Source organism: Oryctolagus cuniculus, chromosome 19 (assembly GCF_964237555.1).
Source record: "Oryctolagus cuniculus chromosome 19, mOryCun1.1, whole genome shotgun sequence".
NCBI classification, from domain to species: domain Eukaryota; kingdom Metazoa; phylum Chordata; class Mammalia; order Lagomorpha; family Leporidae; genus Oryctolagus; species Oryctolagus cuniculus.
This window is the reverse complement of record NC_091450.1, coordinates 52,795,632-52,812,302: the sequence shown is the minus strand read 5'-3', so window position 1 is coordinate 52,812,302 and position 16,671 is coordinate 52,795,632. Positions and strand designations below refer to the sequence as shown.

The 16,671-nt window shown below is 43.2% G+C and overlaps 1 protein-coding gene and 1 pseudogene across 1 annotated transcript in view; both read left to right on the top strand.

Moving 5' to 3' along the window:
• The window catches only part of LOC103345823 (uncharacterized), a 109,356-nt gene that overhangs the window by 38,872 nt on the left and 53,813 nt on the right, over positions 1–16,671 (top strand). Inside the window, exon 6 of the mRNA XM_070063912.1 lies at positions 10,825–10,918. Within this exon, the coding sequence (XP_069920013.1) occupies positions 10,825–10,918 (94 nt within the window). The remainder of the gene's footprint in view (positions 1–10,824; positions 10,919–16,671) is intronic.
• On the top strand, positions 1,617–4,227 carry LOC138846911 (26S proteasome regulatory subunit 10B pseudogene; annotated as a pseudogene).

The window sequence follows — 16,671 nt, the reverse complement described above, 5'->3', positions numbered from 1 at the left end:
CCAGTTGGGCGGTTCCATGCATGGTACTTCATGAGCACATGAACATTTTGTCTTGCTGAAGGAGGCTTGTTGGCATTTATCCAGTGAATACTGTGTATCAGTGGTTGTGAACCCTGCTTCCTCTGAGACCTTGGAACTAATTGGGGTGGTTCTGTGTGCCTGGTTAATGACGTTTCCCTCTTTCGTAACAAGGAGTGATACAGTTAGAAGCATACAGGCTTGGCTCTGTTCACACCAAGCATTTTTAAACAAACTAGCCTTTCTAAAAAGTCCAGCATGCAGACCCTCCCAGTGAGGGTTGTGTACGTGAGATGAGGTTCTCTTGGCTCTGGTGTTTTGAGATGTTTGGACCTCGTGTCATCTGAGGACATTGGCATCCAACCATCTGGCATCCAACCATCTCAACAACTAATGAAATTGATCATTTTAGCAAACTTTTCTTATTTATTCATTTGTTATCTTTAGAACTCAAAAGTTTGGAGCTTTGCTTTAGTTTCAAATGATGCTTACCTTATTTCTAAGTCTGACAAAATGCATACAGACTCTCTCATTGAAATCAGATGCAGTTTAAGGGTCTGTTTTATAAGCTGTTTGATAGAACAGGTCTGTTTGTGTCTTCAATGAATGAAGAAAGGTGAAAATATTAAAAGATATGACTGTCCTTTTTTAAAAAGTTTTCTTATTTCTTTGAACGGCAGAGTTAACAGAGAGAGGAGGAGAGACACACAGAGATCATCCAACTGCTGGTTCACTCCCCAAATGACCCCAATCCCCGAGATTGGGCCATGATAAAGCCAGGAGCTTCCTCTGGGTCTCCCATGTGGATGCTGGGGCCCAAGCACTGGGGCCATCCTCTGCTGCTTTCCCAGGTGCATTAGCAGAGATCTGGATTTGAAAGTGAATTAGCCAGTGGGTCTCAAACCAGCACCCAAATGGGATGCCTCAGGCAGAGGCTTAACCTGTTGGGACACAATACCAGCCCCATGACAGTTTTTTATGTATGTCCATCAAAATCTATTTGAAACATGACAGCATGTTAAATGTCAGTTTTCAAAAAACCACATGCACAGAGGAACAAATGCACGCACAGCACTGTAGCCAGGCAGCCACAGAGTGACACAGTCTCAAAGTCCCATGTGCACGCATGCAAGGCTGGCTGTGCTCGTTGGGTTTTCCAGCTTCCTGTGGAGGAGCAGTAATCCCCATAACTTAAGCCCAACCCCTTATTTCTTTGGGCTAGGGCAAGGGGAGTCATGAGAACTAGATCAGAATGAATGCTAACTCACATTACTCATTAGCAGTTCTCTTTGGTGTTTACCTTAGTTCCTTTATACCATTTTAAGGTGAACATTCACTAGCAGCACATGTGCAAAGTTGTGCAGCCAGCACTGGCATCTATTCCAGATGTCAGTTTTCAAAAAACCACATGCACAGAGGAACAAATGCACGCACAGCACTGTAGCCAGGCAGCCACAGAGTGACACAGTCTCAAAGTCCCATGTGCACGCATGCAAGGCTGGCTGTGCTCGTTGGGTTTTCCAGCTTCCTGCGGAGGAGCAGTAATCCCCATAACTTAAGCCCAACCTCTTATTTCTTTGGGCTAGGGCAAGGGGAGTCATGAGAACTAGATCAGAATGAATGCTAACTCACATTACTCATTAGCAGTTCTCTTTGGTGTTTACCTTAGTTCCTTTATACCATTTTAAGGTGAACATTCACTAGCAGCACATGTGCAAAGTTGTGCAGCCAGCACTGGCATCTATTCCAGAACTTTCTTCTCACTCCTCACCCCTCCAAGATACATCGTCGGCTGTCACAGACAACTTGACAAAAGTAAGCTGAATCCAGGAACAAGAGCTTCTTTGGATATGACTACACTAAGTATCATGAGAGATTTGCCAGGAGTGATGGATTCACTGGTTTACAATATGCCTCATTGGAACCCAGGGAATATTTTTTACTCTGAGATTAGAGGGCTGTCAGATCCAATTTAAGAGAGGTAATAGAATTACCTCTTAAAAACCTAGAATTATCCCAGCATGTAGGAGTAATACCTCCAAAAGGCTGTTTGTTATATGGAACTCCAGGCACAGGAAGAATGCTTTTGGTGAGAACTGTTGCTAGTCAGCTGGATTGTAACTTCTTAAAGGTTGTATCAAGTTCTATTGTAGACAAATAGATTGGTGAAAGTGCCTGTTTGATCAGAGAAATGTTTTATTATGCCAGAGACCGACCATCAAACATGCATCATTTTTATGGATGAAATAGATGTGATTGGTGGTCATCGGTTTCCTGAGGGTACATCAGCTGACAGATTCAGAGAACTTTAATAGAGCTGCTAAATCAAATGGATGGGTTTGATACTCTGCATAGAGTTAAAATGACCATGGCTACAAACAGACCAGATACACTGGACCCGGTTTTGCTATGTCTGGGAAGATTGGACAGAAAAATACATATTGATTTACCACATGAACAAGCGAGGTTAGATATATTGAAAATCCACACAGCTCCCATTACAAAACATTATGAAATAGATTATGAAGCAAGCATGAACCTTTTAGATGGCTTTATTGGAGCAAACCTAAAGTGTTTGTACTGAAGCTGGTATGTTTGCAATTCGTGCTGATCATAATTTTGTAGTACAGAAAGACTTCATGAAAGCCATCAGAAAAGTGGGTTATTCTGGTTGGCACCATGGTTCATTAGGCTAATCCTCCGCCTGTGGCACCGGCACCCCGGGTTCTAGTCCCGCTTGGGGCGCTGGATTCTGTCCCGGTTGCTCCTTTTCCAGTCCAGCTCTCTGCTGTGGCCCGGGAGTGCATTGGAAGATGGCCGAGTCTTTGGGCCCTGCGCCCACATGGGAGACCAGGAGAGGCACCTGGCTCCTGCCTTTGGATCAACGTGGTGTTGGAGGCCGCAGTGGCCATTGTGGGGTGAACCTAAGGAAAAAGGAAGACCTTTTTCTCTGTCTCTCTCTCTCTCACTGTCCACTCTGCCTGTCAAAAAAATTGGGTTATTCTAAGAAGCTAGAGTCTAAATTGGACTACAAACCCGTATAATTTACTGTCAGTTTTTTGATTGCTGCATGACAGACATTGGCTTAATGTAAAAATAAAGTTAAGCAAACAATGTGTGTACTGGCAATGATCTCATTAAAAATAAGAGTAAAATATGTATGAGTAACATAAATTAGTATGTAAGTCAGTGACTCCACTTTTAAGATGGGTACAGAAGAAATCTGTATGTTGTTCATGTATTTATTGCAGCAGAAATTAGAAAAGAAGAATGTGTTGAAGGTTTTCATATTTGCTATGTGAACATTTTGTAAAACATTGAAAATGGTCTGGGAGTAGTACAAGAGAGTATTTCTTATGATTTATATCATTTGAGTATTGATTTAGATAGGCTATGGGAGGAAGTGAAACATCAGACCTTTGATATTTAAGATCCTCCATAATATGTTGCATTAATAGTCTTTTTTTGACAGGCAGAGTTAGACAGTGAGAGAAAGAGACAGAGAGAAAGGTCTTCCTTTACATTGGTTCACCCCGCAAATGGCTGCTATGGCTGGCGCACTGCGCTGATGCGAAACCAGCAGCCAGATACTTCCTCCTGGTCTCCCATGTGGGTGCAGGGCCCAAGCACTTGGGCCATCCTCCACTGCCTTTCCAGGCCACAGCAGAGAGCTGTTCTGGAAGAGGAGCAAGTGGGACAGCATCCGCTGCCCCAACTAGGACTAGATTGCCAGTGCCGCAGGTGGAGGATTAGCCAAGTGAGCTGGGCGCTGTCCAACATTAATAGTTTTTCAAAACTGTTACTTAGGAACCCAAGAATCTGCACAATAAATTTGATTTCACCACCAAAATATATCTTCAACCTGCCTATATCTGCCACCACTCTAAGCCAAGGCAAAGCTGAACTCTGTTCTTGCATGGCTCATAGAGCAGGTGCCTACATAAATTCTGTACCCTGGATGCCACAAATGCCTGGTTATAACCCCAACCGTAGCCCAGCCCACCATAATTCTCTTGACTGAATTCAGTGACCTCTGAGCTGATTTCTTCTATCAGTAATCTTTTCCTCTGTAATATGTTTTCCACTCAGCATCCAAAGAAATCTTTCTGTACAAATGTATTTTTAAAATTGTTTGAAAGGGAGGGAGCTGGTTTGGAATGGATAGGAGGGAGAGAGGAGAGAGGATGGAGGACAGAGGACAGAGGGGAGGGGAGAGGGAAGCAGGGAGAGGAAAAAGGGGAGGGAGGAGGGAAGAGGGGATAGTAGAGAGGGAGATTCTCCATCCACTGGTTTATTCTACAAATATAACCCTGTAACTTGACTCCTTGTGTGTGGCTGCCTACTTTGTGCTATCCTTGATGGATTCTTTGTACTTCTCTTCCTTCTCTCTTACTTGTGCATTACCTATCATTTCAGACCACATCTGAAATGCTTTGCTCCTTTTGGGTGCCCCATTTCTCTTGAGGTGATCTTACTCTTGTGGCTTCAACCAATGTTTCTATGAGACTACCTTCCAAAGTAGTGTCTCCATCATCAGCCTTCACCATGAGATCCAAATCTCCATTGCCACCTGCCTGTTAGAGACACACACTTGAGTGTCTTGTGGGTACCACAAACTTCCTCTTCCCTTTTTTTTATTTTTTATTTTTTAATTTTTTAAATTTTTTTTTAATTTTTTAATTTTTTTATTTTTTATTTTATTTTTTTTGACAGGCAGAGTGGACAGTGAGAGAGAGAGACAGAGAGAAAGGTCTTCCTTTGCCATTGGTTCACCCTCCAATGGCCGCCGTGGCCAGTGCGCTGTGGCCGGCGCACCGCGCTGATCCGATGGCAGGAGCCAGGAGCCAGGTGCTTTTCCTGGTCTCCCATGGGGTGCAGGGCCCAAGCACCTGGGCCATCCTCCACTGCACTCCCTGGCCACAGCAGAGAGCTGGCTTGGAAGAGGGGCAACCGGGACACAATCCGGCGCCCCGACCGGGACTAGAACCCGGTGTGCCGGCGCCACAAGGCGAAGGATTAGCCTAATGAGCCATGGAGCCGGCCTCCTCTTCCCTTTAAACCTGCTCCACACATTGCACTGGATCTCTGCAGTGGTGGCTCCATCTGACTTGCCTTCCAAGTTGGAAAGCTTGGCAGCACCCTCTTTCCAACCATCTGTTCTCCTAGTAGTCACCAAATCAATACCAGTGGTGTCTCAGGACCTACACAAGCACTCAGACCAAAGCTGAACATCTGCTGATAACTATTACTTCTGTCTGGATTCTTTCTTCCAGGATTTTTCTGCTTCAGGCCTGCACACCACCTGCATTTTCCTAGAAATCACAGGTGACTCTGTCTGATCTTTTTTCATCTCTTGCATACTTGCCAAAGCCCTAATCCCTTAGAGGGGATTCCAAGGCCTCATTCTCAGGTCTGTTCACAACTTCCTATTCCAAGCCGCCCTCCTCCCAAACAGCCCCTGCTTCTGTCATGCCAGACTTGTCATGGTTCTGCATATAGGCAGTCACTACTTGATGTTCCTCAATGTTTTCAGCTTGAGAAACTCCTAGCCATGTTTCAAGATATCCAACTCAAGGGTCTTCCTTCTCTTTGATACTTTTCTCTCATTCCCCCAGGCAGAGCTAAGTATCCAGAGCTTCTGTAACACACTACCTATATACATAACGTACTTAACCCATTTTATCACCATTTTTTTGCTAAATACCCATATCTCATATAAGACTGTGAGCTTGTCCAGGACAAGACTTTGTCTCTCTGCTTTCATTCCTGTAGTCCCTGGTACACAGCTGGTGTTCAGATATGCAGAACTAACAAAACACTCACTGGTGGGCCTTGGGACAGGAAGTGATGGTTAATGAAGGGTCTGGTCACAAGAACAAAGGTAAGATGGACAAGAAAGGAGATTGTAACAGAGTGGCATTCATGAAACCCTTTCTTTTTTTCCAACTTTTATTTAATAATTATAAATTTTCGGGGGCTGGTGCTGTGGCTCACTTGGCTAATCCTCCGCCTGTGGCGCCAGCATCTCATATGGGCACCGGGTTCTAGTCCTGGCTGCTCCTCTTCCAGTCTGGCTCTCTGCTGGGCCCAGGAGTGCAGTGGAGGATGGCCCAGGTGCTTGGGCGCCTGCACCCGCGTGGGACACCAGGAGGAAGCACCTGGCACCTGGCTTCAGACTGGTGCAGTGCACCAGCTGTAGTGGCCATCTGGGAGGCAAACCAATGGAAGGAAGACCTTTCTCTCTGTTTCTCTCTCTCACTGTCTGTAACTCTACCTCTCAAATAAGTAAATAAATAAAGTCTATAAAAAATAAATAAATATAAATTTCCAAAGTACAACTTTTGGATTATTGCAGTTCTTCCCTCTGTAACCTCCCTCCCACACGCAACCGTCCCATCTCCCAGTCCCTCTCCCATCCCATTCTTCATCAAGATTCATTTTCAATTATATTTATATACAGAATATCAACTCAGTATATACTAAGTAAAGATTTCAACAGACTGCACCCACACAGACACACGAAGTATAGAGTATTGTTTGAGTAGTAGTTTTACCGTTAATTCACATAGTACAACACATTAAGGTCAGAGATATCCTACATGGGAAGTAGGTGCACAGTAACTCCCGTTGTTGATTTAACAATTGACACTCTTATTTATGATGTCAGTAATCATGTGAGGCACTTGTCTTGAGCTGCCAAGGCTATGGAAGCCTCTTGAGTTCACTGGATCCGATCTTATTTAGACAAGGCCACAGTCAAAGTAGAAGTTCTCTCCTCCCTTCAGAGAAAGGTATGTGCTTCTTTGATGGCCTGTTCATTCTGCTGGGATCTCATTCACAGAGATCTTTTATTTAGTTCCTCTTTTTTTTTCCAGAATATCTTGGCTTTCCATGCCTAAATCACTCTCATGGGCTTTTTAGCCAGATCCGAATGCCTTAAGTACTGATTCTGAGGCCAAAGTGCTGTTTAGGGTATTTGTCATTCTATGAGTCTGCTGTGTATTCTGCTTCCCATGTTGGAGCATTCTCCTCCTTTGTAAGTCTATCAGTTATTGTTAGCAGACACTAGTCTTGTTTATGTGATCCCTTTGACATTTAATCCTATCATTATGATCAATTATGAATTGAAACTGATCACTTTGACTAGTGAGATGGCATTGGTTCATGACACCTTGATGGGATTGAATTGGAATCCCCTAGCACGTTTATAGCTCTACCATTAGGGGTGAGTCTGAGTGAGCAGGTGCCGAACTGTACATCTCCTCATTCTCTTATTCCCACTCTCATATTTAACAGGGATCATTTTTGAGTTAATTTTAAATGCCTAAGAATAATTGTGTGTTAATTAAAGAGTTCAACCAATGATATTAAGTAGGACAAAAAAATACTAAAAGTAATAAAATAGTAAGTTGTTCCTTGACAGTCAGGCAAGGGCTGATCGGGTCATTGTTTTTCATAGTGTCGGTTTCACTTCAACAGGTTTCCTTTTAGCCCTTTCAATAGTCAGGCTTCTTAATGTACCATGTTTCATTTCTAAATAAGAACACAAAGAGGGAAAGCAAGAGTTTTATTTAATTACACCACATTGTACTGTCTAATCCTCTTCAAAGCTCTGTGAGGAAGGCACTGCTGATCCCCTTTTAAATATGAAACTGTATGAGGTGGGAACCTGCACTAGGCCATATATCAAGGACAATAAAGCCCCAGTTCAAAACCTACTCTGTTTGCCCCAGAGCCATTTTCCTCCTGGGGTTGGAACCCTAGGTTCTAGCAGTTAGAGACATGGGGTATGAGAGAGGGGTAGCTGATGAAAACCGGTGGTCCTTTTCTTTGGGCTTACCTTTGTTGGGTGCATCACCACAAGGACTTGTCCTGTGTCACTAAGGATACTTCATACTAACTCCGTGGCCTCATGCTATGATTTGTTAATATAGGTCCTGTGTCCTGGTTCACACTAATGGTCATCTTAAGATTTACTTTGCTGTTCTAGTGTTTTAAGGTAAAATTTGGTTTACTGATCTGATATCTGTATTCCTTAATATATACCTGTATAGCAATAAAATTCCTCATGTGAAATTAAGCCCGTCAACATGGAAAACTCTAAGGATGTAACCACTACTGGGAACATACTGAAGGAAATTAAATCATTATGTAACAGAGGGATGCACAAGCCTATGCTTATTGCAGCAAGATGCACAATAGCCAGGCTATGCAGTGTGTATATGTATGTATGGTATACATAGACCATAACTTCTTAATTCACTTTTCAGTTGATCAGCATTTTGGTTGATTGAAATATGCCTGTTGAAGCCATTTGCCCATTTCTTGAGTGGGTGGTTTGTTTTGCTGTTGTTGAGTTTCTTGAAAATATCTGGTAGTAAACCCTTTATCAGCTGCATACATTGCAGATTAAGTTCTACCATTCTGTTAGTTGCCGCTTCACTTTGTGGAGTGTTTTTTTTTTTTTTTGGTGTCCTCTTCATTAATCTTTTATAGTTCTCAGATATTGGACATCCTTGGTTAAATTTATTCCAACCTATTTTATTTTCTTTGTAGATATGTGAATGGGATTGGTCTTCGAAATCCTTTCTCAATCATGACCTTGTCTGTGTATACAAAAGCTGTTGATTTTCTATCCTGCCACTGTACCAAACTCTACTCTGAGTTTTGATATTCTTTTAGTGGAGTCTTTTGGATCTCCTATATACAGGAGAATAGAAAATGTCAACAGTGACCTCAGAGGCTACCTTTCTGTATTCTGTTTTGCTTTGTGGAAGACACGATTTGTCCTATTTCAAAGGCAGGGCTAGAATGTGGAGGGCAGAGATGGGGAAGCAGACCTGTGTTCGGTGAAGAACTCTGCAGATCACAGGTATTTCTACCCCTTGTGTGAATGGGTACATTTCTACCCCTTGTGTGAATGGGTCTGAATAAATAAATTACAAAGATTTCCTCATTTGCAAGTCAGAGATAATGCCACACAGAATGTTTGTAAGGAAGAAGAGAATGAATGGGTACCAGAATCTTTTCTAAGACTGAGTTAAATTCTTTTTCAAATTCTGTGTTAATGGGGTATGTAATGCATATAGTATCAAATTCTAGATAAACTCAAGTAGTTGGCCTTGATGTAGTATTTTCTTTACAATGAGCTAGGTTTTACTTTTTAAAAAAGTCTTATTTATTTATTTGAAATTCAGAGTTACACACAGAGAGGATGAGAGGCAGAGGCAGAGTGGCAGAGAGAGAGAGAGGGAGAGGTTATCCATCTGCTGGTCCACTCCACAGTTGACTGCAATGGCTGGCGCTGAGAGGATTCAGGGTGAGGAGCCAGGAGCAAGGAGCCTCCCTGGGGTCTCCTGCATGGGGACAGGTCCCCAGGACTTGGGCCATCTTCGACTGCCTTCCCAGACCATAGCAGAGAACTGCATCAGAAGTGGACCAGCTGGGACCCGAACCGGCGTCATATGGGATGCTGGCACTGCAGGCAGTGGCTTGACCCGCTATCCCCCAGCGCCGGCCCCTCCCAGAAGCTGTTCCCCCTGGGATCCAGCTGTCTGCTAACATGCCTGGGAAAGCAGAGACGGCCCAAGGACTTAAGCCCCTGAACCGAGAATGGAGCACCAGAAAAAAGTCCTTGGCTTCTTCTTTGGCCTGTCCCAGCCCTGGCCTTTGTAGCCACCTGAGGGGTGAACCCGTAGATGGACGATCACTGAGAGAGAGAGAAAGAGTGCTGGCGATGCCCCCTGCACTGCTTCTCTCCCTAAACGGCTTTGACGGCCAGCACTGGATCAGGCAGAAGTCAGGAGGCAGGAGCTCCATTCAGGACTCCCACGAGGGAGGGAGGGAGGGAGGCAGGGAGGCAGGGAGGGACGGAGGCAGCGAGCCAGGGAAGAGTACCCCGGCCTCAGCGGCTGCCTCCCTGGATCACAACCTGGAGCAAGAGCAGCTGACTGAAGCGGGCCTGTGGTTTCGGGCGCTGGATGCGGCAGCACACAGATGCGTCCCGTGGCGCCATGGTGATGGCCAGTGAGGAGTGCGCCTGCGCCCGGCGCTTTGACCCGGAAGTGCACCCACAGGCGTGGCCGCTTCTGCCCTTAGTGCATGGGTGCAAGTCAGGGCCGTGCCCACTCCTACCCACGGCTTGAGCGAGCCTTGAGGAGCCGTCTTTGACGCTGGTGGCCAAACCTGAGAAGTCCAGGGCCTCCCAGGCTCAGGCCAGGATCAGGTGAGGCTGCGGCCCGAGGCGGTCGCATCAGTTCCTTGGGCTTCTGGAAACTTCCAGGTGCAGTCCTCTGCTTCGGCCCCTTCCCGAAGACTACACCTCAGGACTCGGTTCCCGTTCCTGAGGAACAGAAATGCTCTTTGTGAGGGGATTTGGCGTGGTGGACTTCCCATCACGGGGTAGGCGTGGCTCAAGGTGCAGAGTGCGGGGAGGGGGTGTGTGTGGGGTGTCACTGGGTAGAAGGTGGAGTAGAGGGAGGACAAAGGAGAGGCGGGAGAAGAGAGGAAGTGGAGAGAATGAAGGTGGGGAGGCGAGGAAGGGAGGGGGAGAAAGGCGTGTGGGGGAGAGGAAAGGAGGGAGAGAGTGACGGGAGCCCCGGGGGTTGTGTGGGAGGGGGGTTGGGAGCTGGGTCAGTTTGGGGGGGTTTTCTGTGCCTGGCCAGATGTAGCCTTGGCGTCCGTAGAAGAGGCCTTGACTCACGGCTTCTCTGCTCCAGGTTGTTCAGCAGTGTAAGGTTGTGTGTGCAGGAACACGGGGGCACGGGGTGCTTGAATTAATTGGAATGTAATCCGGTGAATTTTCAGACTGCACACATGGAGGAGAAAGCAGAAGCTTAGAGAAACGCCAAGAATCCCTCTGTGCTCTGTTCCAGCCTGTCCAAAATTCTGACACCTCACAGTAAGTACTAAGTATTTTTTTTTCCTATGGAATAATTGGTTTGCAAGGCAGAGTTCTAGATGAGGCGGTGCAGGAGAGATCTTCAGGGTATGGATTCACACCCCAGGTGGCTACAATGGCCGGCGCTGGGCCAGGCGGGAGCACAGGCCAGGTACTTTATCCAGTACTGCAGTGCGAGTTAAGGTGGCCCAAGTCCTTGGGGTGCTTCCTCTGCTTTCCTAGGCATTTGAGCAGGCAGCTGGATCTCAAGTTGGAATAGTCTGGGTTGATGGGGGGTGGGGGGTGGGGTGGGAGCAGCCGTGGCATAGTGGATGAAGCCACCCCTGCATGTACCAGCATCCCACATGGGCGTTGGTTCGAGTCCCAGCAGCTCCACAGAGTCGATGTGCCATGTGGGTCTGAGAAGAGTGTTGTGTTGCGGTGCTGTGGACAGAGCATCCTCGAAGGATCCGATCAACACTTGGTTGATTCAGGTGCTGTTCTGTTCAGCTACATCCTTACTGATGATCTGACTGCTGATCTGGTAACGAAAGAGATGTCTTGACGTCTGTGAGTGTAATAGTGCCTTTGTTTATTTCTCTTTGTAGTTTTAACAATGGTCGCTTATGTATTTTGGGCTGAGGTTTACTTTTGGATTCACTATCCTACTCTGTTGAAACGTGTTTCTTCTGTTGTTTCAGGAATCCCAAAGCAAGGTCTTGGTTATTGTAGGTTTATTGAAAGTCTGCAAAGACAGTTGTCATTTCACCCAGTTCCTTGTTTTTCATGGTGAAGTTGATAGTCAATTGTCTTGAGTTTTCCTAACTACATTCATGTTTGTTTTTTTTTTTCTCAAAAACCTCTTGCTGGAGGTTTTTTTCCGTTGGTTGTTTTTTTGTTTTGTTTTGTTTTTTATTTAAATGGTGTTGAACCTAGAACGATTTTAGAAGAAATGTTATATTAATAATATTCAGTCTTCCAGTCCAATGCACAGCGTATTTACTTAGATCTTCTTTAGTTTCCTTCATCAGCATTTTAATTTTCAGCCAACATGCTGTGTATTTTATTGATAGAGTTTTCATTTCAATAGGCTATTTTAAATTTCAAATCAGTGTCTACCTGTTGAGGATGTTACTATACAATTGATTTTTTTTAACTTTTATTTAGTAAATATAAATTTCCAAAGTACAGTTTATGGATTACAATGGCTTTCCCCCATAACTTCCCTCCCACCCACAACCCTCCCATCTCCTGCTCCCTCTCCCATTCCATTCACATGAAGATTCATTTTCAATTATCTTTATATACAGAAGATCAATTTAGTATATATTAAGTAAGGATTTCATCAGTTTCACCCACACAGAACATAAAGTGTAAAATACTGTTTGAGTACTACTTATAGCATTAATTCACATTGAACAACACATTAAGGACAGAGATCCTACATGAGGAGTAAGTGCACAGTGATTACTGTTGTTGACTTAACAAATTGACACTCTTGTTTAAGGTATCAGTAATCTCCCTAGGCTCTAGTCATGAGTTGCCAAGGCTATGGAAGCCTTTTGAGTTCGCTGACTTCAATCTTATTTAGACAAGGTCATAGTCAAAGTGCAAGTTCTGTCCTCTCTTCAGAGAAAGGGACCTCCTTCTTTGATGGCCGGTTCTTTCTACTGGGATCTCACAGAGATCTTTCCTTTAGGTTGTTTTTTTTCTTTTTCTTTTTCTTTTTCTTTTTCTTTTTCTTTTTTTTTTTTTTTTAGCCTGAGTGTCTTGGCTTTCCATGCCTAAAATACTCTCATGGGCTCTTCAGCCAGATCCAAATGCCTTAAGGGCTAATTCAGAGGCCAGAGTGCTGTTTAGGACATCTGCCATTCTATGAGTCTGCTGTGTATCCCGCTTCCCATGTTGGATCGTTCTCTCCCGATTTTATTCTATCAGTTAGTATTATCAGACACTAGTCTTGTTTGTGTGATCCCTTTGACTCTTAGACTTATCATTATGATCTATTGTGACCTGAAATTGTTCACTTGGACTAGTTAGATGGCATTGGTACATGCCAACTTGATGGGATTGTGTTAGAATGCCCTGGCACATTTCTAACTCCAGCATTTGGGGCAAGTCAGCTTGAGCATGTCCCAAATTGTACATCTCCTCCCTCTCTTATTCCCACTCTTATATTTAACAGGGATCACTTTTCAGTTAACTTTAAACCCCTAAGAATAATTGTGTGTTAATTACAGAGTTCAACCAATAGTATTAAGTAGAACAAAAAAATGCTAAGAGGGGTAAAGTATGAAATTGTACATCAACAGTCCGGACAAGGGCTGATCAAGTCACTGTTTCTCGTAGTTTCCATTTCACTTCACCAGGTTTCCTTTTTGGTGCTCGGATAGTTGTCACCAATCAGGGAGAACATATGATATTTCTCCCTTTAGGACTTGCTTGATTCACTGAGCATGATGTGTTCTACATTCCACCATTTTGTTGCAAATGACCGGATTTTGTTGTTTTTGACTGCTGTATAGTGTTCTATAGAGTGCATGTCCCATAATTTCTTTATCCAGTCTACTGTTGATGGGCATTTAGGTTGATTCCAGGTCTTAGCTATTGTGAATTGAGCTGCAATAAACATTAAGGTGCAGACAGCCTTTTTGTTTGCCAATTTAATATCCTTTGGGTAAATTCCAAGGAGTGGGATGGCTGGGTTGTATGGTAGGGTTCTATTCAGGTTTCTGAGAAATCTCCAGACTGACTTCCATAGTGGCTTAACCAGTTTGCATTCCCACCAACAGTGGGTTAGTGTCCCTTTTTCCCCACATCCTCGCCAGGATCTGTTGTTGGTAGATTTCTGAAAGTGAGCCATTCTCACCAAGGTGAGGTGAAACCTCATTGTGGTTTCGATTTGCATTTCCCTGATTGCTAGTGATCATGAACATTTTTTCATGTGCCTGTTGGCCATTTGGATTTCCTCTTTTGAAAAATGTCTATTGAGGTCCTTGGCCCATCTCTTAAGTGGGTTGTTTGTTTTGTTGTTTGGAGTTTCTTGATCTCTTTGTAGATTCTGGTTATTAACCCTTCATCAGTTGCTTAGTTTGCAAATATTTTTTCCCATTCTGTCGGTTGTCTCTTCACTTTCCTGACTGTTTGCCTTGCAGTACAGAAACTTCTCAATATGATGCAATCCCAAATGTTAACTCTGATTTTGGCTGCCTGTGCTTCTGGGATCTTTTCCAAGAAGTCTTTGCCTGTGCCTATATCTTGCAGAGTTTTTCCAATGCTCTCTAATAATTTTATGGTGTCGGGTCATAGATTTAGGTCTTTAATCCATGTTGAGTGGATTTTGTGTATGGTGAAAGGTAGGGGTCTTGCTTCATGCTTCTGCATGTGGAAATCCAGTTTTCCCAGCACCATTTATTGAATAGACTGTCCTTACTCCAGGGATTGGTTTTAGATCCTTGATCAAATATAAGTTGGCTGTAGATGTTTGGTTTGATTTCTGGTGTTTCAATTCTGTTCCATTGGTCTATCCATCTGTTTCTGTACCAGTACCATGCTGTTTTGATTACAGCTGCCCTGCAATATGTCCAGAAATCTGGAATTGGGATGCCTCCGGCTTTGTTTTTGTTGTACAAGATTGCTTTAGCTATTCGAGGTCTTTTTTGCCTCCATATGAATTTCAGCATCATTTTTTCCAGATCTGAGAAGAATGTCTTTGGTATTTTGATTGGTATTGCATTAAATCTGTAAATTGCTTTTGGGAGAATGGACATTTTGATGATACTGATTCTTTCAATCCATGAGCATGGAAGATTTTTCCATTTTTTGGTATCCTCTTCTATTTCTTTCTTTAAGATTTTGTAATTCTCATCATAGAGATCTTTAACATCCTTGGTTAAGTTTATTCCAAGGTATTTGATTGTTTTTGTGGCTATTGTGAATGGGATTGATCTTAGCAGTTCTTTCTCAGCCGTGGCATTGTCTGTGTATACAAAGGCTGTTGATTTTTGTGCATTGATTTTATATCCTGCTACTTTTCCAAACTCTTCTATGAGTCCCAATAGTCTCTTAGTAGAGTTCTTTGGGTCCCCTAAATGAAGAATCATATCATCTGCAAAGAGGGATAATTTGAGTTCTTCCTTCCCAATTTGTATCCCTTTAATTTCTTTTTCTTCCCTAACAGCTCTGGCTAAAACCTCCAGAACTATGTTGAATAGCAGTGGTGAGAGTGGGTATCCCTGTCTGGTACCAGATCTCAGTGGAAATACTTCCAACTTTCCCCATTCAATAGGATGCTGGCCGTGGGTTTTTCATAAATTGCTTTGATTGTATTGAGGAATGTTTCTTCTATACCCAGTTTGCTTAGGGTTTTCATCATGAATGGGTGTCGTGTTTTATCAAATGCTTTCTCGGCGTCTATTGAGATAACAATATGGATTTTCTTCTGCAGTCTGTTAATGTGGTGTATCACATTGATTGATTTGCGCACATTGAACCATCCCTGCATACCAGGGATAAATCCCACTTGGTCTGGGTGGATGATCTTTCTGATGTGTTGTTGCATTGTATTGGCCAGAATTTTATTGAGGATTTTTGCATCTATGTTCATCAGGGATTTTGGTCTGTAATTTTCTTTCAATGCTGCATCTTTTTCCAGCTTAGGAATTAAGGTGATGCTGGCTTCATAGAAAGAATTTGGGAGGATTCCCCCTTTTTCGATTGTTCTGAATAGTTTGAGAAGAATTAGAGTTAGTTCTTTAAATGTCTGGTAGAATTCAGCAGTGAATCCATCTGGTCCTGGGTTTTTCTTTGTTGGGAGGACCTTTATTACTGTTTATTTCTGGTAGATTTCCCTGTTTGCTGGCATACACGTCCTTGTAGTACTTTCTGATGATTCTTTTTATTTCTGTGGTGTCTGTTGTTATTTTTCCTTTTTCATCTCTGATTTTATTGATTTGAGTCTTTTCTTTTTTTAGTTAGTTATGCCAATGGGGTGACAATTTTGTTTATTTTTTCTAAAAACCAGCTCCTCGTTTGGCTGATTTTTTTGTAAATTTTTTGGAGTCAATCCTATTGATTTCTTCTCTGATTTTAATTATTTCTCTTTTCCTACTAGATTTGGGTCTGGTTTTCTGCAGTTTTTCAAGATCTTTGAGATGAATCGAAAGCTCATTTATTTGGTGCCTTTCCAATTTCTTGATGTAGGCACCTATTGCTATAAACTTTCCTCTCAACACTGCTTTTGACATATTCTATAATTTTTGATATGTTGTGTCTTTATCCTCATTTACTTCCAGAGAGTTTTTGATTTCTCTTTTGATTTCTTGAATGACCCAGTGTTCATTCAGGAGCATGTTGTTCAGTCTCCATGTGTTTGCATATGCTCCAGGGATTCCTGAGTTGCTAATTTCCATCTTCATTCCACTGTGGTCTGAGAAGCTCATGGTATGATTCTAATTCTTTTGAATTTGCTGAGACTTGCTTTATGGCCTAGTGAAGTGGTATTGGATAGGAGGGCTTATCATTTTTGTTGTTGGAGGATTTATAACTGGATTAAATGTCTTGAGTAGATACAGGTGGATACTTCAGAAAGTCACAGGAAGCTGAAGTGGAAAGTTTATTGTGGAGCAGAATAAGTGTGTGTCAAGAGGCCAGACGATATGTCCTCACCAGGCTCTAATTTTTTATTTCATCTTGTTTCATAAGTGAGAGATTTGCAAAGTACTTTATTTTTGGTTAACAGCTCTTTTTTTTTTAAGACTTGGCATACATCTCCC